General features: G+C 49.4%; 1 protein-coding gene across 4 annotated transcripts in view; it reads left to right on the top strand.

Annotated features, from left to right (window-relative positions):
- Positions 1-18,859, top strand: part of DLG3 (discs large MAGUK scaffold protein 3) — a 65,658-nt gene extending 46,799 nt beyond the window's left edge. For 3 of the 4 annotated variants that reach the window (XM_037512292.2, XM_037512294.2, XM_037512295.2), the window contains 10 exons: positions 5,970-6,146; positions 6,338-6,413; positions 7,224-7,323; positions 10,884-10,925; positions 12,829-12,879; positions 13,406-13,507; positions 14,113-14,285; positions 14,689-14,798; positions 15,134-15,225; positions 16,566-18,859. In XM_037512292.2, the coding sequence (XP_037368189.1) occupies positions 5,970-6,146; positions 6,338-6,413; positions 7,224-7,323; positions 10,884-10,925; positions 12,829-12,879; positions 13,406-13,507; positions 14,113-14,285; positions 14,689-14,798; positions 15,134-15,225; positions 16,566-16,672 (1,030 nt within the window). In that variant the 3' untranslated portion in view covers positions 16,673-18,859. The remainder of the gene's footprint in view (positions 1-5,969; positions 6,147-6,337; positions 6,414-7,223; positions 7,324-10,883; positions 10,926-12,828; positions 12,880-13,405; positions 13,508-14,112; positions 14,286-14,688; positions 14,799-15,133; positions 15,226-16,565) is intronic. The other variant, XM_037512293.2, reaches the window with a different exon arrangement.
- The last annotated feature ends 6,228 nt before the right edge of the window (positions 18,860-25,087 follow it).

Genomic DNA, 25,087 nt, shown 5'->3' with positions numbered 1-25,087 from the left:
CCTTGGTATAAGAGCCCACAGTTGGCTGATGGAAGAAGCCCTCGCCAAATTCTCTGCAGCCAGGCAGAGAAAAAGCCAACTGAGAAAGCAAAAGCTGGTGCTGAGATTGAGAAGCCCTGAGTGGCTGTTAAGCACTAAGTATGCTAAGGAAGGCCAGTGAGTCTCTTAAAATCACCTGTGGGTGATGCCCTTTCTGTTGAGTGAGGGTGAGCTGAGGAATCCATCCTTGGGGAACAGGTGGAGAAAATGGCTTGTGGTGGAGCCCAGAGCCAAAGAGGGGCTGTAGGGTAAGGTAAAAAGTATCAGGCTTTTCTGCCCTCCCGCCATTAGGATAGATGACAGAACCCTGCGGTCCTGAATGTATGCCTGATGGCGGGCACCTGGAGTAGAGTGTGGGCATAGGTAGATGGGATTCACCTGGGCTGAGACTGGGCTTTTAATGGTGGCGTCACGGGGACGCCAGCAGGAGCAGAGAAGATGAGAGAGAAGCAGAGCCATGAGAAGAGCAGAGAGAACGTGAGAGAAGGCTGGAGAGCCCAGAGTGAAGACTTGCTGGGGGCTGGGAGGCCTGCCAGCCTCCTGGCCCCCCAGCACCCCTACCTGCCATGTACCCGGTAAATCCCAATAAAAGCCTGAAAAGCCACTAAGGGCTCCAGGACTCCTCCTTTACCCGGTCTGCTGGATCAGAAAACCTGCTCAGTGCCCATTCCTGCCCTTACAATTTGGCGTAAGTCGGCAAGATGATCCATGCAGACGGGTATGGAGCCCTCTGAAGACCTGGAGGGACTGAGGAGTAGCAGACTGTGTTCGCCTGTGACAACACTGGACGTGTCAGGGTGGCACAGGAGATGGACAAGGTCCAGGAGCTGTGTGACAAGACCTCGCCTGGAGGAGGAGACGCCCGAGAGGACCAGCCAATGACCCCCGAGGCAGCAAGAATCGTTGGGGAAGAGAGGACCACGATTCAGAGCTGTCCAGTGTGGATAAAGGGAAAAGCTGATGAACTTGGACTAATGGACTAACAATCCTGCCAGAAGGCGGAGGGACTTTGGCAAGTTTGTTTTTGGGACCCTGGGGGTGGATGGTATCGTTTGTTGTTTGTACAACCCAGGAGATGGGAATCTGGGGGTGGCCAGTGGGCCTTGATGGCCAGAAGCAGCCTGTGTATGCCCAGCAGCTAGGCGGAGGAGAAAAGCCAACCGAGAAGGCAAAAGCTGGTGCTGATGCTAAGTTTGGGAAGCCGTCAGTGGCTGTTAAGCACTAAGTAAGCTGAGGAAGGCCAGTGAGTCTCGTAAAATCACCTGTGGGTGATGCCCTGCTCGTTGTTGCGTGAGAGTGAGGAGCTGAGGAACCCGTCCTTGGGGGACGGATGGGGAACATGGCTTGGGGTGGAGCCCAAGCCAAAGAGGGGACCCAAGAGAGGCCGCATGTGGAGTTTGGATCCCCGACCCATATGCTTGTGCTATGTGTTGGCCTGAGAGCAGGGGTCTGCGTGGCGCATTGATGGCTATGAAAGCCGAGTGTTGGAGCAACAGCAGACAGAAACCCTGAGGGTTGGCGATTACCCCCAACAGTATAGAGTCACCAGTCCCAGAGAGTGCATCCTGGGGGTGGATGGGGTGTGTGGCTTGTAGCCGAGACTACAGCCAGAGAAGGCCAGGAAGCCTGACGGCTCCTGGTGTGTTACAGTAGATGCCGTGAGTGGTTCCCCTCCCTCGTATGAGCAGTGCCTTCGGCAGCAGATTTGGTGGATCGTCTGTTGGTGCCAATAATTGTCTTTTGCCACTAGGTTGGTGCCCTGCCTGGATTTATTTGTGTTCTGTTGTATTTTGTTGTTATATTGTGATGTACTTGCTTTTGTGGCCATGGCTGCATTGTTTATGTTTGCTAAGAAACAAAATTGTATATATGTAGATTGTATGGCAGAAAACACTGAGGGGGTGGACTGTAGGGTAAGGTAAAAAGTATCAGGCTTTTCTGCCCTCCCGCCATTAGGATAGATGCCGGAACCCTGTGGTCCCAAATGCATGCCTGATAGTGGGCACCTGGAGTAGGGTGTGGGCGTATGTAGATGGGATTCACCTAAAAAGACTGGGTTTATAAGGCCGGTGTCACAGGGATGCCAGCAGAAGAAGCAGAACGAATGGAAGAACCATAAGAAGAAGGGGAGCGCAGAGAAGCAGAGAAGCAGAAGCAGAACCACGAGAGAGCAGAGCAGCAGAGACCACCAGAGACCACCGGAGAGCCCAGACAGAGTGAAGACTTGCTGGGGGCTGGGAGGCCTGCCAGTCTCCTGGCCCCCCAGCACCCCTGCCTGCTGTGTACCTGGTAAATCCCAATAAAAGCCTGCAAAAGCCACTGAGGGCTCCAGGACTCTCCTTCACCTGTCTGCCCCGGTCATAGAGATCCTGTTCTGTGCCCATCCTGCCCCTACAGTCACCTATTTTTTTTCAAGATTTATTTATTTATGCATACAAGAACTGGGGTACAGGCCAGAGGTGCGGGGTGTGGGTAAGAGGATTCACCAGAGACAGAGTGGGGAACAGAACAGGCAGACTGACTGAAATACACTGCTGAGGGGAGCAGTGGGTGAGAAAGGTGAGGTCTGCTGTGCCATGTGGGCAGCTCCCTGGCTGGGGATTGAACTCATGCTGCAGTGGCTGCGGACAGCTTCATAATGCAGTGCTTAACCCCTTGCACCACCAGGGTGGCCCCCTTTTTTTTTCTTTTTTTTTTTTTTTTTTTTGTGGGACCCTTGCCGGTGGCCGGGGATCGAACTGGCACTACAGAGGCTGCGGGCAGCCTTGCAACCCAGCGCTCAAACGCTGCACCACCAGCCACCAGGGGAGGCCCCCCTTTTTTTTTCCTTTTTCTTTTTTAATGTGACTGTGACTGAGACCTCATAAGAGTTTTCTGAGATTTAAGAGTCCTGGACTGACAGTTAGCCAGTATACACCTTTAAATGAGATCCCATGCATCTTTGGGCCTGCAAAATCTGTGAGGCAGTTTCCTAGCAATTAAATTTTCAGCAGGAAAAGAGAAAGTGGAAATTTAGAGAAAATCCTGAATCATGGATTTGGAAAACAAAATCATGACAAAGGAATCCTGTTGGAGGAATAGGGAATGTTTAGCTAGTAGATAGAGAAGACCCACCCAGACTCATTAAATGTCAGTGCTTGGGGTTTCCTTGATTTGATGGGAAGTGGGACGAGGTTCCTCTGAGGCTCCGTTGTTCTGCAGAGCTCTTTTCCCACTTGCAGTTTTGATCGATAGAAAAGGAAATTCTTGCTAATTCATCTTTTGCCTTCTCAACTGAGAATGGTATTATACTTCAGAATGTCAAGTTCAAATGTTACGCTGCCAGGTCTTTGACGAAATCATAGCTAACAAAAAAAAAACATTGTCCATCCTGTTGTTCAGTGTTCCTCATCAAAAATCCATCAGACAAAATCCACTTTTTATTGGGAATTTGCCTTTTTTGCCAGGGAACTTAGAGCCAAACATGTTTCTCAGCTGAACTAAATGATTTGCGCCAGGTGCTTGCTCTATCAGTTTCCCCATTCTTTTTTAATTGACTTACATTTTTTGAAAGTTGTAAAAGAAATGCATGACTGTGGTTAGATATCAAACCAAACATTGCCATTCCCTGCCTGCAGTGCTGTTGACATTCTTGTTGACTCCAATGTGCACTTAGTTTGATTTTTGCATAGTTTGTGTTATGTGTCTTTTTTAAAAAAAAAGATTTATTTATGCAAGCACTGGGTACAGTCAGAAGCGCGGGAGGGTGAGAGAATTCACCAGAGCCAGAGCGGGGAACAGAACAGGCAGAAGGACCGAAGTACACTGCTGAGGGGAGCAGCGGGCGGCAGGAGAGGTCTGTGCGCCATGTGGGACCCTCCTCCAGTGGCCGGGGAGCAGCCGGGAATTGAACCAGCGCTGCAGAGGCTGCAGGCAGCTTTGCAACCCAGCGCTCAACCGCTGCGCCACCAGGGAGGCCCTGTGTTATGTGTCTTTTTGAAAATATTGTGTGTGAATGTCATCTTGGAAGGAAATTGGCATATTAGTTTTAAGTCTCAGTTGTTTGAAATATTACTAATAATGGGATTCCTAATGTACAGAAAAATGTCAACTTCTCCATATGTACTCCAGCTGCTTATTGCTATTGCCAGAGGTGAAGTGTGGTGTGAGGTGCTAAGTATATATTGGCTTGTCCCTGTTATGTTTTAAACACATAGCCAGTAAACTCTACCTTCTAATCTTGTACAATGTCATCCTAATCTCTCCTAATCCATTTGAGTATCTTCCTTCCTGCCTGCCCCAAAGCAATTTGTGCTTAATCCAAGTTCTGTTCTTTTCCTTACTACATTTGTTTTAATCTTGGAAGCCCATAATGCCATTTAGTGTTTCTCATTGTCACGTAGAATAAGGTCTTCACCACAGAAGGTCTTCCTTGCTTGAAGAAACACAGTTTCCAGTGCCCTGCAATATATTCTGATTTGATTCTGTCACACAGAGTGGAAAGAACCTTGCCAAAGGAGCAATTCCAGGATCTGCTGGCCTCTGCCTTTCCTTACTGGTTTGAATTTGTAAATAAGGGAAATAAAGGGCTGGGGGTGGGGGTTAGGTTCATTTTCAAATAATCTGATACTAATTTCTTTAGAATTGTTTCAAGAGGTTTCGAAGTAGTTCCTGCGACATTCTGGATCTATTTGGGCAGGTGGGGAAATAGTGTGTTTTCTTTGGCAGCTTCCAGCCGAGCTGTAGACAGGTAGAAGTGTAAGTCTCAGAACTACTTCTGGAAAGTTCGCTGGGCTGTGTATGCAAAGGTGTTACCAGAGAATGTGCCCGGATTGCAAGCAGAACATTACAAACGTCTCACTGAACTCACCTGTTTGTAATGACTCTGTGAAGAGCGATCCAGTGGATGAGAAAAGTAGCACTTTCGTGCAGGTGAGTTTGGTCCCTGAGCAGGAAGCTCTGGTACAAAGAACCAGCTTAACCAGCAGCAGAGTCAGCAGTGGATCCTGAAGAATTGAGCTGGGAGCTTTGGTTGAAATTTGCACCATCCCACTACATGTGAGGTCAGATCAGTGTTCTTAAGGCTCTTTTGATATACCATTTCCCTACTCTCACTCAGATCATTAGGGGCCCCTGGATCAGGTCTGTTTAAGGCCTTCCAAAATTTACCCCATACCTTTATCTGTGGGTATGTTTCCTATGACTCCAGTGGCAGCTGTCCTTTTCCATAGGCCTTGATGACACAGCTCCCTCCCCACCTTCCCCTTCACCTCTTTATCTGCACCCCTTACCAGAGGCCCTGAATTGTATCGCAGGGTAGTTAGGTGTATATGCTGGTATTCTTCCTCCCTGAGCCTCTGTCACCACCACCTCCAGGAGAGAAAGAGATGGTGAACTCAGACATTTCATCATTGAAATGATGAACTTAATCATTGTGTGGCTCTGTGTCAGCCTTAACTTTTTCTTTGCCTGCCCTAGGACATGGGACCATTTCTCTCTCGTGTTTCCACAACATTCCCCATTGTTTGGGATTGTAGTAATTTTATGTCTGATTGTCAGCTATATTTTGAAGATCTGTTTATAAACTTGAGAAAGCCCATTGGTAGAGCTAACTTGTCTCTCTAAGAGATGAGTTAGGCAGAGAGCTGTTGAGCATCTTCTGCTTTGGCCCTTCCACCTTGTGTCTGGAAGCTGGGGAGAGAAGAGACTCAGGAAATCTTGTCCCCTTGCCCTTTGTTGGGAGAGTGGGATGGTCTTAGAGAAGGGGGCACATTTTGGGTCATGATGGAAAGAAGGATACAATCTCGCCAAGAATTCCTTCTGGTCTGCTGTGAGGCCACTCTGTCTGCGCTGACTTGGGTTGTCTTTCCCCTGCCATCCTTCCAGTTTCCTGAAAGTCCCCTGGCATTTAAGGTTGGGATGATCATTTCACTGTTCACTGTGTATTTCAGGGCCCTGTTTGATTATGACCGGACTCGGGACAGCTGCCTGCCAAGTCAGGGGCTCAGCTTCTCCTATGGTGACATCCTGCATGTTATTAATGCCTCTGATGATGAGTGGTGGCAGGCCAGACTGGTGACCCCACATGGAGAAAGCGAGCAAATTGGTGTGATCCCCAGTAAGAAGAGGTGAGTTGTCCTTATATGGCAGAGGCCTTCCTTGCCCTCTTTCTGGTATTCATTCCTTTTCGGTAGGGTTGGTGCTCAGGATATGCTTTTGACTCCCTCAAGGAGCCCAAAAGTGGCTTCCATGCCCACTGCAGCCTACCACTGGGGCCGTGTGCTGGCAGTAACCAGACTCCTTTCTGACTCCAAAACAGGGTGGAAAAGAAAGAAAGAGCTCGGTTGAAAACTGTGAAGTTTCATGCCAGGACGGGGATGATTGAGTCTAATAGGGTAAGTGGGGCTCCCCAAGGAAGTCAGCCAACACATGAAGAGGAGTAAGAAGTTTGGAGTCTGTCTGATGGATAAGAGAACTGGGGAGCACCAAAGAATTTCTTTTACAAGGGGCTGACTCTGCACTACCAGAATACAAACTGCTTTTCAGAAAGCAGAGAGAAGGCGCTTCTGTGGCCAGTCTGCATCCCTTCCTCTTGGGTAACTGGCTCTTGAAGATATGCTTGATAGGGACTGTCTGGAAGGCACATGTTTGGGGCTCATGAAGCCCCTTGTGGGTGTCTCCCTGGCTGCAGAACCTGTTGGAGCTGTGGGGATCATGAACAGAATCTGGCCTTGTCATTGCAGCCAGGAAAGCTGGCCCCAGAGCTCCAACTGCCCTTCAGACCAAATGAGGCATGAGGTCTCTCTCCATTCACCCCTTTTCTTCTATGAGCTTCACAGGCCAAAGAACTTCCGGAGCAGTAGAGGAAAGAGAGACATGGAGTAGATGACTCTGTGTCTGTCAATGGCACATTAGGGCATGTGTCCAGGAGGCTACAGTGACCTTTGTCCTTTAGGAAGTACCAGTGAGTGCTGTGAGTCTGGATTAGGTAGAAACTTCTAACATCCCTACAACATTTTCCTGTAAACATAATTTTCCTCTTACATCAACTTTCATTTAATCTCATATAGACTCCATTTGTGAAAGATGGTCTTTTATTTAGCTCATCATTGTCTCCATTTTAGTTTTTCTTCCATGCTTTAAAATCCATTGTTCTGTTTTTTTTTTCTTCTATCCTTCCCCTCCATCTTCATATTCTTTCACAGTCGATCAAAACGAAACGTAAAAAGAGTTTCCGCCTCTCTCGAAAGTTTCCATTTTACAAGAGCAAAGAAAACATGGCCCAGGAGAGCAGCATACAGGAACGTAAGTAGCAGTAGGTACAGAGAGCATAGCGCCCACGACCCCACCCTATCTATCTCATTTGTGCCTCCCTTTATGAGAAGACTGGGCAAGTGTGTGTGCGTGTGTGTATATCTGCTTATCTGCAGTCACAGTAGAAACTGGTCTCCACAGGGAGATGTTGGGTCTTTCTTGTCCAGGTCCTTGCTTGGAAAGAGTGTTGGAGGCTCTAAGGTGGAACTGGTCCCGGGGCCAGCCTACTAGGAAGTCCCTGGCACTGGCATCGGGAGTGCCAAGCTGCGTGCTGCCATCCATGGTGGTGATGAGCAGTTCTTAGCCACAGTGTCAGGTTTCAAAAAGGGGGTTTTCCAGAGAACCAGATCTAGGGACTTGGGGGTGCTCTCCTGCTTTCTTCCTCTGTGTTTTCTTTCCCTTAACTTCACTCATCTATGTTAAGAAAAGAGCCTATTCTTCCCTGGACACCTAGCATGGAGCATACTTCTTGAATGACAGGCACACATGTGCACAGGATGGTCATGTGGCTCTACAGACACACTGCCATCCCAGAATGATGGCAAAGCAACTTTCAAAATAAAATACTTCCTGCTTGCAGGAATCATTGGGGTGGGGAGGGTGGAGGGAGAGTGTCATACAACATTGCCCCGATAAAGATTTTCTGAGAAACACAAAGCTGGTGTTTGGTCAAAGAGGCCATGAAGCTGAGTCAAACTTTTAAGAACCAATTTAATCCTGAAAATTATTCTTATCTTGCCATATGCCTCAGAAATTAACTGCTCTGATCTTAACCATAAAAAAAAAAAACAGTCAAACTGGTGAAATGTTTTTCATGACCTCATAGCGAATCATAAACCTCTTTTCTTCAGCCTTACAAAGAGGGGTCTTGGGGTCTGGACTGTTTGGGTTGGAGGGAGAGCCACGTATTCCTACAGGAAATGTCCTTTTTCTAAGCCAACCCGATGGTCCTGGTATTTGTAGATCACTGCCATCTGGGGTGCTAACTAGTACCTCCCCAGCTAGAGTGCCTTCACCCAGGTGGAAGTTTTGGCTTACAATCCTGGGTAGCTCAGTAAGAGGGATTTGGTGCAGTTGGTTCTGCTTGTGAGCAGCAGGAGATGGTCTGAGGCAGAGGCCCCGAGGAGTGATCACCTCACCGTTCCCCAGTTCCAGAACCTCTATACCAAGCCCAGCTTGAGGAGGATTCTCTGTCTGGTGGCTCAGTTGAGGGTGGTTGGGAACTGCCTGTTGGGTGAGAGTTGAAACTGCCTAGTGCTTATTCTCCAGAAGCTGAGCTCGTCCCCTGGGGTCTACACAACTCGGGTCAGCTTTGAAGGCCACACCTCAGATCGCTTGAAGCTTTCCCTGAAGGGTTTGGACAGAGTGAGTCAATCAATACTGGGCAAAAGGTTCCTGGGATGATGATAATTCTGTCTGCATACCTGTTACTCATAAATATGCATTCTTTCTTGCACCCTCAGAGGGAAATGGTAATTTCAGGGGCAAAGCAGAAACTTGGCCTCTACAACTTAAAATTTGGTCAAAGCAGGTGCTTCAAACCTTGGAAAGCCACTTGTCCTGTCAGCCTGTAGGCTATACACCACTCCAGAAAGGTAGTATGCCCCACAGTCCTCTAGCAGCAGCTGGGGCAGTGTGAAGTCCAGGTATTTGGCCTGACCTGGGACGTACTTTCTGTAGCAGAGTCCTTCACCTCATATAGTTGTAGGTCTTCATAGTGTTTCATACTTCTGTCACTAATGCTCACCTGGCTGTGTTCTTCCTTCCCCTTGTCTTTTTTTCTCCATTTTCTCTCCTCTCCCCAATTCGTTCCCTCCCCACCCCTTGTCCTTGCTGTCTGTGAAATCAGGACTTCCCTGGGTTAAGTGACGATTATTATGGCGCAAAGAACCTGAGTAAGTCAAACTTGTACATCGTTAACTGTGCAATGAGTGGAGTTGCTGGGGGTGGGGTATGGGGGACATGGGTGAGGACAGAGGGTGGGGGAGGGCAGTGTTTGTGAGAACTCTGATACCACAGCAGGAGGAAGTACAAGTGGTTCTGAATGTCACACTTCTGGATTCTTGGTGCCCTAATAAAAGCCTATCATTCATGCCTGTGTTTTCCTTTCATACCTTGAAGTAGTAGGGGGACAGCTTGTTGCCCCACTTTCAAAGTGAGGTGAGCAGGAAGTACTTCTCTAGAGGTGATCGCTCAGCTCATCTCTAACCTATTGTTGAGGAGAAGGGTGCCCACTGGTTGGATTCTTCCAGTGGCATAACTCTAAAATAGTGGGCTTAAGAATTGGCTAATTCAGTCTAACTAGGGGCAAGAGTCCAGTAAAGCCCTATACCCAACATGCATCTGGGATGTCCCAGGAGGTCCAGGGGCCTCAGCAAACATTTGTGTGGGCTGGCTTTCCACAGAGCATGTCTCAGGGACTGAGCTGGTAGGGGCCTCAGCAGCATTTATGTACCATATCTATCTTGTGCTGTAGCTCAGGGAAACTCTGACTAACCTCTCCTCTCTGGAAAGTAATTCTAAAGTGGAAAATGAAGGAACCTGGGTGATAGGGCCTTAGCATCCCCAGTGTGCACACAAGCTTGCGTTCAGGTGGCTGTGCCAGGACGACTGTCAGGATATACTCTCCTTAAATAATCACTAAAGGCAGGAAGATAAAGGCACTTCTTCAGAGGATTGCTCAGGAACCAGCCACGTGTGGCAACTCAGCCAGTCCCTCTGGGGGGCGGGGGAGCCACAGCATGTCACGGTCTGGAACAGTGTTGTCTTGGCTGAAACAAGCAGTATCTCTTTCCATAGTGTTGTGTCCATGTCTCATCTTCATTTGCCCATTGTCTTGGGGACGCTGGGCCTTGTCTGGACCACACCAGGCTTTGTGCTCCTGTGAGTGAGGCTGCTCCCCCCACGTTCACATCCAGTCACATCATCCTGGCCTGAGACAGGAGGGCTGCCTTGTCCCTGAGCATTCTCATTTGTTTGTTGTGTATGTTCTGACGTTTTTCTGGTGGATGAGTATCCCACCTCGCTGCTGAGGGCAAGGCCTCTAGGAAGGGGAAGCAAAAGGGCTTTTGGTCCCACCGAACGGTCAAAGTGTTTTTCTGTGGTGACTGCTCAGTGCGCCCAATGCTTGGCCTCTTCATTCAGGAGGACCACACAGTCTGTCCCTTGGGAACTCTGGGGGTGGTGGGGGACAGCCTAGTGCCTGGACGTTTCTTTGCTGTGTCACTGCCTTGCCTTGCCTATTGTTAGCCTTGCGAGATGCATTTTGAGAACGGCTTCAGATAAGGAGGATGCTGCAGAAGGTGGGAAGGCTCAGAGTGCACAGGGAGGGGCTTGGCAGACAGCGAGGGCGCTGAGGGATGTGTGAAAGGTGGGCAGGGCCTCAGGATTGGTGCTGTGCCTCCCAGTTGGTAGCTGGATGCAACAGGCCTCCCGGGGTCTGATTCAGTTGGCAGCTCAGTGTCTGGCTCCCGGAACATTTGAGTTTTGTGCTGCGTGTGACCTCTCAGTGGTGTGTTCTGAATCGGAGTCTCTTTCTTGTTGGCTTGCAGAGGGAGTGACATCCAACACCAGTGACAGCGAAAGCAGTTCCAGTAAGTGTGTGTCATTCCTCCCCCATGTCGTGTCACTCCACCATGTGTCCCAGCCAGCCTCACTCCAGCATTGCACGGCTGCCATTTCTGTTCAGAGGCTAGTGCTTCTTTTAGCCATGTACACTTCAAGATCCTGGAAATGCTGTGGCCATTTTGTCCTTTTGGGAGGGGTTTAGGTTGTCGATCAAAGGAGAGTATAAATGCTGTAATTCTGGCCAGAACTGGACTTAAAAATTATCCCTGGGTCAGACAGGGCCTTGCAAAAGCACCAGCAAGGTTAGTTAATATAGCTGCATTGTGAAAGAGAGTTATCTACTAAAAATGAAACTCAGCTTGACTTTCCATAGCATCATTAAGTGATCCACAGATGGGGACTGTTTTCATATTATATAGAAATGGAACTGTTGTCAGGAACATGATTGGGATGCTCTCAAAAGGATTTAAATGTTACAGGACATCAGAGGTAGTTAAGAATGGGACAGTTTTGTTTTGTTTTTGCTTTGGAATCGACCCAAGTGTCCTTGTATGAGCCCAACTTGCCAGAGCAGTAATGCACATTTGTAAGTTTTATTGTGCAATGCAGTGGACCTCAGCCTGCCTGCGCATTCGAATCACCAAGGAAGATTTCAGAAATCCAGGTATCCAGGCCCTACCTGGGACAGGGCTGAGGCCTGGGCCCTAGCATGAATGCTTTTGAAAGCATCTAAGGGATTATAGGTCGTGCTTACCTGTGGGCAGCCCACCTGTGGGCTGAGAACCACTTTCCTGAAAGTTTCAGTAAACTCACCTAAAACCCCAATTCACTATAAAGATTGAAATTGAAGCCCCCATTCATTGTGAAAGAGGATTCTAAAATATTCCTGGATATAACACAAAAAAAAAAAAAAATTATCCCTGGGTTCCTGAGAAGGGTGAGCTGCCACAGAGAAAATCCTGGCTATGGCACTATGAGCTTTGGGTGCTGCCAGTTTTTATAGATTTGCACAGAAACCACAGAAAAATGGCCCTATGAGATATTGTCCTGGATTTCCTTTTCAGGTTGCCAGGACCTCCTGGGTTGAGGCTTGGTGTTCTTGCCTTTTAGTTGCTTTAAGTTATGTCACTGCCCCATTTTCCTTCAGAAAGCCAGAGAAGCCACAATTCAATCCCCTTGCACATTGGGAGCACTGGCCTCTCGGTAGTGGTAGGTAGGCTCAGAGGCAGCCTGTGGGAAGCATCCTGGGGTGCAGTGCAGATCCTGGTACTGTGGTCAGCCCCTGTGGGACCTCCAGGCGCCCAGCCCCGAGAGGCTTGGCCGCTGTTTCAGGAAAAGCTTGTCATTGCAAGCATATGCAGCGCTTCACCTTCAGAAAGCTGGGCTCAGCCTTACTCTTCAAGGGCACTGGGGACCTCAGCCCAGCTATGTACCACATTCCTGGATACTTCTGGTGAAGGAGGGATAGGTAGATCCTTACAGGGGCAAAATAGGCTGCAGCGTTGCGGACTGACTCCCCAGCCTGCAGATGAGGCAACGTGGGCAGTGTGTCTCCCCATCAGTTAAGGCTTCCCTGTGAATCTTCCCAGCGCAAGAGGCAACTAAGTATAGTTGACTAGTACCTGTAAGAACAGGTCTTGGGAAACTGGGGTGGGTTTTCATGGAGGCTTCACAGCACCAGGCTCACGTGCCTCTTGTTTGTCTCTATTTCACTGAAGCTGAGGACTCCTGACTCTGGTCCCCAGGCAGGTGAAGGACTTCCTGTGCTTTCTTGCCAGTGGCAAGCAGAAAGGCCCACGGGGCAGGTGCCAGCAAATACCATTCGACAAGGCTGTTTTCTGGCAGAGGTGGGGGGTGAGGTGAATACTGTGGTGAGATGACAAAGGCAGGCAGATTACAAAGTGCTAATATATCTGTTCTTTGTTGCAGAAGGACAAGAGGATGCTATTTTGTCATATGAGCCAGTGACACGGCAAGAAAGTAAGCCCCCTTCTGAGAGTCTTGCCTTTGTGTTAGTCTCATGGTCTTGGGCTCAACACTATGGTTGGCTGTGGGGCACAGAGAAGAATGTGGGGTACAGGAAGACGTGGCTGGTGTGCATCCAGCCCTTGGGTGCCTCCTCTCCTTCTTGTTAGTGTGACAGAGAAGGGGGAAGCCCCCCTGACCCCACCACAGTCCTCTGCTTGCTACTGGAGTGCCTTCCAAAGGTTAGGACAACATTACAAGGATGGCAAAGGTCAATTTCCCCGAGGTGTGGCTGCCACTGAAAGAGACACCTGTTTCTCTCTTTAGTGGCTGGTGCTACTGCAGAGATTTCTCCTGAAACTGTCAGGAGGGGAGATGCTTCCAGACCGTGCACTTAGATATTTTCGAATTAAAGGCTTCTTGATGTTTTTGGAGTTGAAAGGCAGAGAATGGCCGGGGATGTTGTCCCTATCTGAGCGGTGGCTCTGGAGAATCAGCTGTCCATTGGGGGCGGCTCACTGACTTCACGCTTTCCCTCCAGTACACTACGCCAGGCCCGTGATCATCCTGGGCCCAATGAAGGACCGAGTCAACGATGACCTGATCTCGGAGTTCCCGCATAAATTTGGATCCTGTGTACCACGTAAGAGCCCAAAGAGGCTTTGGGACCAAGGCATAAGAGGCTTTGGGACCAAGGCATTCACGCCCTGGGGGTGTGTCCTTCTGGTGTTTTATAGCAAGTGTTCAGGGCCAGGTTCTTGGGCTGTCTGGGAACAAGGTGCATTTGAGACTCTGGAAGACATTAGGCGGCAGCAGATTCCCCCAAAGCTGCTGTAGTTGGGAGGCCTAAGACATCAGATGGGCTCGCTCCTGCCCCTGGAGAGAAGTTTGAGAGGCAGCCATGGGGACTGACCAGACATGAGTGGGGCCTGGCTCGAGGTATGGGTGGAGTCTGCTGGGTGGCTCATTTTGGTGCCCTCGTTCTTGTGCCCCATTTGGCACCCTCTGTTGTGCCTCAGCCCACTCATGGGGGTCCAGTTTAAGCTAAGCAAATAAACCCCTGTGTGTGAGATCCAGTGCTCAAAAGAGAAGTAGGCAAAATAGACTTCTTCCCAACTGCTTTTTTCCCTACTCATCTGAAAAAAATTGGACTGGCCCCAGGACCCAGGTGAGAGAACAAGTCAAGTTTTCTGGCTTTGGGGGCAGGTTGTTGTCCTTGGCTGCAAAGTATTGGCTCTCTTCTGGCAGACACCACCCGGCCACGGCGTGATAATGAGGTGGACGGACAAGACTACCACTTTGTGGTTTCCCGGGAACAAATGGAGAAGGATATTCAGGACAACAAATTCATCGAGGCCGGCCAATTCAATGATAATCTCTATGGGACCAGCATCCAGTCAGTGCGGGCGGTTGCAGAGAGGGTAAGGAGAGGAGGTGGACCTGCTGAAGAACCCCAACAGAATGCTCCCACACAACTTCTGCTTGGATCCTCCTGCTTCCAACACTGGGTCTATCAAGTGGTGCTGCTGACCAAAGCCATTCACTGCATGATTCCAGCCCTCAGACTGAGCTGTCTGTCTGTCTCTCCCATGCAGCTCACCCCAGAGTGTCACCCATCTGGGTAGAGACCCCCCTGCAGATATAGCCATTTCTGGGTAGTGGGAACAAAATGTGGAACCTGAGTATGTCAGGGGTAGACTCTTCTATACCACTCTGGATGGTCCTGGGTTTCCCCCAGGTGGATGCGTGGGTGGCCTTTGGGTATCTAATTAAGGCTGGGGAGATGGGGAGTGAGCGGGCTGATGCAAATCTCCACTTTTTCAGGGCAAGCACTGCATCTTAGATGTGTCCGGCAATGCTATCAAGAGGCTGCAGCAAGCACAACTTTACCCCATTGCCATTTTCATCAAGCCCAAGTCCATTGAAGCGCTCATGTAAGTGTTTGCTGACACATACTCCCAGCCAGGCGAGGACCCCTGCAAGGAAACGATATAGTGATGTGTTGGGCAAGGACGGGACCCTGTGGAAGTTCAAAGGAAAGCTTGCCCAGTGAGCCAGGTCAGCGAAGGTGCCTTCTGATTTGAGGGCTGGTAGATGTGTCTCAGTTGGACTTTGGGACCTGGATGGTTTGAGTTAGGGGCTGAGCCCTAGGCCACTGCCGCTCTGAGAGGGCAGCTGAGGAGATTCTTGGGGTGCCTGCAGCAGGCCTTTTTGTTAGTCAAAAGGTAGAATCTAGTCAGGTACTATTTTCCTTCTATGTCCTTGGCAGGGAAATGAACCGACGGCAGACATATGAACAAGCAAATAAGATTTATGACAAAGCCATGAAACTGGAGCAGGAGTTTGGAGAATACTTTACAGGTAAGAGCCCCTGCTGCCCAGCCGACGTCATGTAGGCCCCACCTGGCGCCTCCAACTTTAAGTGGCTGCAAGAGGCTCTGCCACCTTGTGCAGTTTCTGGATGCTTTGGAGCTGCTGACTTCCCGCCTGTTCCAAAGTGCTCCAGTTCCCTCCAGCCAGAGCAACTAAGCCACCAACACCGAATGCTGCCTTAGATTGTGTTAGATCGAGTTGTTCCTCTCATCTTCTAGTCTCTGCTGGATTGTAGGCCACCTGTATTACTTTGTTTCCCTCCTGCCCAACTCCCTGGCTCCCTCCCTTGGCCTTGCATGTCTCAGGTGCTGAAGAAATGTATGTGGCTGATGGTGCTTGCTTGGCGTGATCTTCAGTGTATGTGCATGTTTGTGTTTATGTGGTCACCTGCTTTAGAAGGTCAGGGAAGGTTGGGAAGGTCTCTGTGTAAGAGGTTTTTCCCCTTGTCAAGGACACCAGCATATATATATATGTAGGTTGGTTCTGAGCAAACTAGCTGGTAGTTCCCCAAGAATAACTGGGGAAGGAGTCATAACTGTACCCTGAGTCCTTGTTCGTGGGCTCCCCTCCGATACAGAGCAGGTGGGTGGTCATTGGAGCACAGCCCCTTGCCAGAAATGGTAGCTTTCAGCTCTTTGGGTGACCCGGATTTTCCAAATCTGCCAGTGAGGCTGCTGCAGAATTCACCAGCTGCCAGCCCCATGGCAGCCAAGAACAACATGAGCTGCAAAGTCTGGCACATGACCGGTGCTCAATAAAAAGTCTTTGAACAACACACTTCTATTCACTGCTGCTTAGTCTCACTGTCTCGGCAAATTGACTTCGCGCCCTGGGGTCAGGGCACCTGCTGGGCTTCCCTGTACCCAAAGTCACCAGGCAGCTGACTAGTGGGTATTTTTTTTAAAGATTTAAAGATTTATTTTCTTATTTATTTATTTATGCAAATAAGAACTGGGGTGTAGGCCAGAGGTGCAGGGGGTGAGAGGATTCACCAGAGCAGAGTGGGGAGGCAGAACAGGTAGATCCACTGAAACACACTGCTGAGGGGAGCAGCGGGCAAGACAGGAGAGGTCTGCTGCACCATGTGGGTAGCTCCCTGGCCGGGGATTGAACTCAAGCCTCAGTGGCTGTCGATACCTTGATAGCACGGAGACTTTAACTCCCGCTCCACCAGGGAGGCCCTGACTAGTGAAGCTTTAAACCCACATTGTGCACACCTGTGCAGGCTGAGCAAGCGGATTCTTGGGAGAGGCCAGGCTGCAGGGCTGGGGTTGGGGGGAAGAGTAATGTCGATCACAGCAGTAATTCTGTTTTCTTTTTCACTTCAGCCATTGTACAGGGTGACTCACTGGAAGAGATTTATAACAAAATCAAACAAATCATTGAAGACCAGTCTGGGCACTACATTTGGGTCCCGTCCCCAGAAAAACTCTGAAGAATCCCCTCCAACCATTCTCTTGTGAACAGAAGAAATCAAGTCCCTCTTCCCTCCTCCCTCTTCATTCCTGTCCCCATGGGGAGAACAAATGACTACTGTTCTTGCCCCCTTTTTTAGATATGTCAAAAAAAATTGAGTTTTCTAGTCCTGTTCTGTTTTTTTTTTTAATTTTTTGTTTAGTTTATTTTGGGGGATGATGCCATCTCACTCATCATGTGACTGTGCCCATTCCTGCATGGACCTTTCCCAAGCGCTAGCACAGGTGCAGACCCATCAGAGTCATTGTTTTCATAAAAACCAAGCAGAAGCGAAGAGAAGAGAGGAGGACTGGTGGAAAGACAGACTCTGGACAGCTGCACGGTTTGAGAAGTGAGCTCGACACGCCACGTGATGAGATGCTCCTGGGCATTTCTACCCATCTGTACTGCTGTCTGGCAGCTCTGAACGGTGCAACATAATGGCTACAGAAAGTATCTTATTTATATATAGATATATATATGTAATTTATATAAAATATATAGAAATTATTATATATATATATTATACATTCTCATATAATATATATATATTCACACACATTTGGACTAGACAAATCTATGGAGACTTCATCAATGGTACTGTGTTACTAGAGAAATGCTTTAATTTTCATATTCCAGTCAAATGGCATCTTCCATTCCACCTGGTTGGGGAGGGTTGAACATGGTAGCGAGTGCTGTGCCAAGAGTGCTCGCTTTTGGTCATTCTCTTGAGAGTTGAGGTCTTCTCCAGGACGAGGTCAGCCAGAGGCCTGTGAGAAAGGGCCTTCACCTGGGGATGGGGGGAGAGGGAGCAGAGGGGCAGAGACTTGACCCTCAAGCTGCTGCCGCCCTTGAGGTGCAGTCAGTCCTGCATGGAGAGAATGGCTAACAGTGCTCCATATTAAATTGCCTATTGTTTTATGCCACCTGATGTGTCTGCATGAGAGGTTTCCTTTTTGTTCATTTTTAAGCTGCTGTTAAACCAAAACCATGTTGTGCTACTGTGTCAGCCTTTTCATTATTCCAAATTTTACTTTTACTATTTAAGTGAATGCGTAGAATCCAATTGGAAAGTGTTCTAAAGGCTCGTGACGTTCTGGAGGAGCCCGGCCTAGTGTATGATAGAATAGGTGACCCAGGCTTGGCCATCCAGTCAGCAGAAGGGGTGTGGGGACCGGCGAAGGCTGAGGGCAGGAGCTGGCACTCTGGACTGTGATGTCTGTCTCTACTCATCTGCCAGGGACATGTGGGACTCAGCCGAGGCCCCTTTGCGGGCACCTGTCCACCGACAGAGACAGGGAATCACCTGCCTTCCAGTTCCATGCCAGATGCAGGGCAGCACTGGGCTTGGCCAGTCGCATGCTGAGGAACGCGATTTCAGTTTTTTCCACAGCTGCTTCACATTTCCCAGCTCTTAACCAGCAACTGGTCGCTTACTGTTTCTTTGAGAAAAAGTAGGCTTGAATGCTGTCAATCTGAACAATAGTGCTAAGATTCACTTACTGGTGAGAGATAAAACCTTGTTGCTTTTTCCCAGATCAGATGGCAGTGATTGTGGTTAGTGGAGGTTTTCTCCCACCACAGGTGCAGGCTGCAGGTGTGACTCAGGCCGCTCCCCCACCCCCACCCTACCATGCTCCTTTGAAGCCACTGTGCCTCCCTCGCCACCATGCTGGAGGCGTGACCCAGGGGAGAAGAACATGGAGAGGCTTGGCCCAAGGGTTGGGTGTGATGTTTCCCAGCCCACCATGTGATGGCCAGTGCAAACGATGCCATGCTGAGGTCTCTGTGAACACTACCAGCCATACTGGGGAGATGTGTTAACGGATGTCCTACCAGTGTAAGGAGTCTAACTGAAGTGTGGGCCCAGAAAGAGGGTAATGAAAGGGCAGCAGCTTTACCTGGACAGTACACTGGGTTGAAGGCAAGGAGAGGGATAGAGTGATGGCCAAGGATGACCCTGGTGAGGAGGGGGTGAGCAGGAGTGTTGATGTTTCTGATGCTAAGTGATGTGGTCTGACTGATGCTCAACCCTCTCCCAGGGAAGAAAAGCAAAGATTCAGAGTAAGCATGACACTAGTTGGTTTACCAGTGTTCCTTCCAAGGAAACATATATTTTTTAATAAATGATAGTTGCAATGAACTGTGGCTCAGTGATCTTCTTGGACTGATCTACTGTCTTGGAGTGATCTACTGTCAATAAGCGATCTTGGGGGCAGAGCAGTGTGAGAAATATCCCAAAGCCCCTCCACTTGGCGACAATCAGCTCACCAAGGTCTTCCTCTGGATCTAGACCCCTGTGGTCAGAACTGGTTCTTTCTGAAAGCTATGTGTTCAGTCTGCTCTGCAGCCCCCACCCCCACCCACCCCAGCCCCAACATGCTGCCTCACATAGCACCAACCAGGTGGGGTGGTATCCATGTCTTTGGTGGGGAAACCCAAGGAGCACACAAGATGGGCGGTGCCTGCTACAGTTTGTTAAAGAAAGCAGGGACTGAGTTAGCAGAGAACTGAGTCATAAAAAAAGGGAAGAGGAAAGCTGACCTACTGGCTACCAATGTCTCCAGGAAGCTCTGAGAGCTCAGGGCAAATGAGGGTGAGATGGGCCCATTTGTGGGGCAGGGTGGCAGGCGTCCAAACACTCCCCCTGAAGAGGGGAGGCATGCTGACAGCAGGTATTTATGACATGGCTGCAGTCACCACAACTTGTGTGGAGAAGCTTGAGGAAGTACTGCCAGAATTAAGGTCAAGAGTGAAGAAGATAAATGAAAGAGCAGCCCTGACGTGTGGGCTGAGCCACAGGAAGGACGCTGAACCTCACTTGTTTGTGGTGCCTCATGGTTTATAGGTGCTTCCTTTCGCACATCATCTCACTTGCTGAAAGGCAGCCTGGCAGCAGGCAGTCCCCAGAGAGCTCTGTGGGGGTTAAGGAAGTTCAGCTCCTAAATGCAAGGGGAATAAAAGGCTGTGGGGACCAAGATGTGCTGCCATCTAAAATTCAGCCCCAGCACAGGAAGAGGCCGGGCAACTTGGAAACCCTGAAGGTACATACCTCCCGACAATGAGCTCTGCTGTGACCTGGTGGCCACAGCCCACCTCCTCAGGCGTGAACACAGATCCCTTCCCTGATTCTGCTGCCCACAGCAGAGCTAATCACGCCTGTGTTTCTTCATCTCTCACAGACCTCAAATTACAGCATTCCTAGGATGGCAGTCATGATTACAGAAAATACTCATTTTGAGACAAATGGCCGACTGTAAAGGTGAAAGTGTTTCTAGAAGTGAGCAAACAAGAAAAATGACTGCAAACAAGTGTGAGTCGTGCACACAGCTAAAGCAAAATAGAGATGCAGGGTGAGTAGGACCTGAGTTGCAGGACTGGGAAAGGCTGAAAGGGGAAGTGACCTTAGTGGGGGGTCAAGGTCAAATTCAAAAAGACAGGCCCCAAAAGGGATGCTGGGCTTGAGCAGGAAGGCCAGTGGTGCCCTTTCCACAGGATGCCCTTTCCACAGAGTCACCACTGGCTGGTTCCCCGAAGTCCTTGTGGGAAACCACAGGCGTGACCGCTCAGAACACCAGGCTTAGTGCCTGGATGCCCAACATGTCCTTCTTGGGCGGGGCAGTAGCCATTCGATGACAGCGCTCCCCAGTTGTCCTTCATCCCTGTTCCCACCAAGGATTCCACGGACTCCACTCCATGAATCCTTTTTTTAAAAAAGAAATTTTCTTACATTTTAAAAAAATATATTTATTTATTTACACATGCACTGGGTACAGTCAGAAGCGCGGGAGGGTGAGAGAATTCACCAGAGCCAAAGCAGGGAGCAGAGCAGGCAGAAGGACCGAAGTACACTGCTGAGGGGAGCAGCGGGCGGCAGGAGAGGTCTGTCGCGCCATGTGGGACCCTCCTCTAGTGGCCGGGGAGCAGCCGGGGATCGAACCAGCGCTGCAGAGGCTGCAACCCAGTGCTCAACCGCGGTGCCACCGGGGAGGCCCAATTTTCTTACATTGTTGTTCATTTTTGGACAGTATTAGATTTCTCGTCTCAGGTGTAGTCCCTGTAGTTCTCCCACCACCATAGTCCTTTTATCCATTCAGTCTGTTCCTTGGAGACTCTGGGACGCTTTATTATGTCTGCAAATAACTTTCTGAAGCTCAAATTCCCATTTTCAAAAGCTTCTCTTCCCCGCACATCCAGAAGTATCAGGTTAACTCGGCGCCTCCCCAGTGAGCCGGGTGTTGATAGCGCGCCTTGCCAGATGATGCAGCCTAGTGCCTTCGAAGCCACACCTGCTGTGACAGCAGGACACCTGTTGGCTTTCATGACAATCTGAGTGAACTGCCTGAGTGGCCCAGCCCCCCTGCCACTGGCGCGCTACCCAGAAGGATCTAGTGTACTTCAGAGGGCTGCAATGTGGGTGGTTTGAGGAGGATTCAGACCTGCCTGCTTACAGTGAAGAGCATGTATGGGGCCTCCCAGGTGGCGCAGCGGTTGAGCGCTGGGTTGCGAAGCTGCCTGCAGCCTCTGCAGCGCCGGTTCGATCCCTGGCTGCTCACCGGCCACCGAGGAGGGTCCCACATGGCGCGCAGACCTCTCCTGCCGCCCGCTGCTCCCCTCAGCAGTGTACTTCGGTCCTTCTGCCTGCTCTGCTTCCTGCTCTGGCTCTGGTGAATTCTCTCACCCTCCCGCGCTTCTGACTGTACCCAGTGCATGTATAAAAAAAAAAAAAAAAAAGAGCATGTATGAAAGGATGTTTTGGCTGCCTTCCTGTCCCCACAAGCACGGAATTCCACAGGTGATAATAAAATTGGCCGTCTAAACTGGTCCCCCCTCACATGGGGCCCAGTTATGCAGAAAAGGGTCCAAGCTCCTTAGCATGGCCCTTCCACCATCAGGCTTTGGTCTTTCTCTCCTGCCTCATCTCTGCTGTGACCCCTCCTCCCAGCCCCAGCCATGAGTCAGTCACCTGAACAAGAGCCCCATGTGTTACACTGCTTTTCCTGCCCATCAATGCCCTCACTGCCACCCCATCTTGCTTACATGGAAGAGTCTCCACAATATTTTAAGATTCCATTCAGGAATTCCCCTCTTATGCTGTTGTTCCTGAAGCACCTCCTTTCCTCCCATCCCACAGGTCAAATGGACCATTCCTTCCTCTTTGTTCAATTAGACCCTGAAAGAACTTTTGTCATCATTTCAATACCTAACATTTACCTCACGCTTACCCTTTCACAGGCATTGTACTAAGTGCTTTGTGCTTTTTCATTCGCTTATTGCCCCAAACAGCCCTAAACTGAGGCAAAAAGAAGTTACACAACTAATAATAAGCAGCAACACTATGAGCTGACCCAGGCTGTTGGGCTGCAGGAGTTGTCCTCTGAAGCATCTCCCTGGCGCAGCCTCTCCCTTTGCCACACTTGGAACATTTTATTACCCTTATCACTTTATACCGTTCTCTCCTCAACTCCTTTTTGACAGCTGAGATATCTTATTTATCTTCCTATCCCGAGCATGGAGCACAGTATCTGTCACTCAGTAAGAGAAGAGATGTACCAGTCTTTGGGTTCAACATGAAAGGAGAGATTTGACTAGGCCTGAGCCTGTGGTGATTGTGGTTGTAGCGGGAGGATGACACAGCAGGTTTTCTATGATTGGAGCAGACGGGTGAAGGAGGAGTCCTGGAGCCCTCGGTGGCTTTTCAGGGTTTTATTCAGTTGACCAGGTACATGGCAGGCAGGAGTGCCAGGGGGGCCAGGAGGCTGGTAGGCCTCCTAGCCCCCAGCGAGTCCTCACTCTTTCTGGGTTCTCTGGTGTTCTCTCATGGCCTCTGCTTCTCTGCTGGTTGTTCTCTTTAATTCTTGCTTCTGGTCTGGTCTTTCGCTCTTTCGTTCTGCGTATCCGTTCTCTCTCTTTCTCTCTCCTGGTGCCCCTGTGATGCCGCCCTTATAAACTCAGTCTCTCAACCCAGCTGTACCCACTTACATATGCCCACAGCCCACTCCGGGTGCCCGCCATCAGGCATGCATTCAGGACCGCAGGGATCCATCATCAATCCTAATGGAGGGAGGGCAGAAAAGCCTGATACTTTTTTACCTTGCCTCACAGTGGTGAATATGAAGGTGGCTTGTTTTCTGGTGAGCTTTCATTCTAGAGTCCCAGCAACTCTTTGCTGGGATCTTTTTTATAAATATTTTTATTTTTTATTAGTCAAGATAATCTTTAGGATATTATACCCTAAAATTCCCCTTAGTGTAAATAATACCCACAATGTTAGGAAGGCATAATCATGTGGGTTTCTCTTCCATATTCATTCCATTTTAGTGAACTCAGTAAGTTTTTTAAAGATTTATTTATTTATGCATACAAGAGCTGGGGTACAGGCCAGAGATGTAGGGGGTAAGAGGATTCACCAGAGACAGAGTGGGGAACAGAACAGGCAGACTGACTGAAACACACTGCCAAGGGGAGCAGCGGGCGAGGCAGGAGAGGTCTGCTGTGCCATGTGGGTTGCTCCCTGGCTGGCCGGGGATAGAACTCGTGCTGCAGAGGCTGCGGATTGCTTCATAGTGCAGTGCTTAACCCCTTGTGCCACCAGGGAGGTGAACTCGATATTTAAATAGTGAGTGAACTATTTATTTTTAAATTTTGTAAAAATTGTATTTGTTTTTTAATTGGGGTCATGTTGCTTTGCAATGTTGTTTGTATTTTGGGGGTGGACGGTGTCCCCCTTCATGTGTTATTACCATAGTGTACCCTCCACCGAAGCACCTATAGTCCCCCACCATAGTCCATTGTGCTCCCTCCCCACTTTCCTTTTGCCCCTCTCCTCCTCCCTCTCTGGATTCCTCAGTTATCTAATCAGCTTTCAAGGGTTAGTTTCAAGTTTTGTTTTATCTGACACTTATATTTCACTTACAATTGACACCACCTGGTATTTTTCTTGCTCGTTCGTTCTTACTCATTTCCGCTTAGCATAATCCCTACTAGATCCATCCATGTTGCTGCAAATGTCATGAGTTTACTTTTTGATGGCTGTGTAGTATTCCATTGTGTACAAATACACTATCTTCTTGACCCATTCCTCTGTTTCTTGGCATTTAGGTTGTTTCCATATCTTAGCTATGGTAAACCGTGCTGCTATGAACATGACAGTGGAGGTTTCCCTTCTAATGAGTGTTTTTGTATTCTTTGGGTAGACACATAAGAGTGGAATTGATGAGTCATATGGAACATACATTTTTTTATCTTTTTAGGAACCTCCATACTGTTTTCTGTAGGGGTCTGTAGCGTAAAGAAAAAATGTCAGGCTTTTCTGCCCTCCCGTCATCAGGATAGATGAGGGAACCCTGTGATCCAGAATGCATGCCTGATGGCGGGCACTTGAAGTGGGTACACCTGCACTAAGACTGTGCTTATAAGGGCGGCGTCACGGGGACGCCAGCAGAAGCCAAGAATGAGCAGAAGCCGAGAGAGGACTGGAGAGCCCAGATAGAGTGAAGACTTTCTGGGGGCTGGGAGGACTGCCAGACTCCCGGCCCCCCAGCACCCCTGCCTGCTGTGTACCGGGTTAATCCCAATAAAAAGACCTGCAAAAACCACTGAGGACTCTGACTCCTCCTTTACCCGGTCTGCATGGGATCAGAAAACCTGCACAGTGTCCATTCCTGCCCTTTACAGGGCCAAACCAGTCTACATTTCCACCAACACTACAAGAGGGTTCATTTCTCTCCACATTCTTGTGAACACTTGTTCCTCCTGCACCCCTATGTTTATTGCAGCACTATTTACAATAGCCAAGATCTGAAAACAACCTAACTGCTTGTAGGAAGGGTAGAGTGCAGTTTTTCTATGACCTGAGCAGACGGGGTAAGGAGAAAGGAGTTCTGGAGCTCTCGATGGCTTTTGCAGGCTTTTATTGGGTGCTGGGGGTGGGGGGATGAGGGGCCGTGAGGCTGGCAGGCCTCCCAGCCCCCAGCAAGTCTCCTTTCTCTCTGGGTTCTTCGACGTTCTCTCGTGGCCTCTGCTTCTCTGCTCCTTTCACTGCTGGCGGCCCCATGACACCGCCCTTGTAAGCCCAGTGTCTCAGCCCAGGTGAATCCCATCTACATAGGCCCACATCCGACTCCAGGTGCCCGCCCTCAGGCCTGCATTCAGGACCACAGGGTTCCGTCAAGATGTGGTGTACACACACACACAGACACACACACACAGACACACACACACACACACACACACCCCAGATGGTTTCACTTGTACATGGAATATAGAAAAACAGAACAAAGGGTCAAAGACAAACTTCAAAACCAACCCTTGAAAGCTGATTTTAGATCTGAGACATCCAGGAGGGGAACAGAGGGAGAAGAAAGAAGGGAGGGGAGAGAGCAGGGGAGGGGGA

Source organism: Talpa occidentalis, unplaced genomic scaffold (genome assembly GCF_014898055.3).
Source record: "Talpa occidentalis isolate TD23 unplaced genomic scaffold, MPIMG_talOcc4v2.1 talOcc4.15, whole genome shotgun sequence".
Lineage (NCBI taxonomy): Eukaryota > Metazoa > Chordata > Mammalia > Eulipotyphla > Talpidae > Talpa > Talpa occidentalis.
This window is presented reverse-complemented; position numbering and strand designations above follow the sequence as displayed.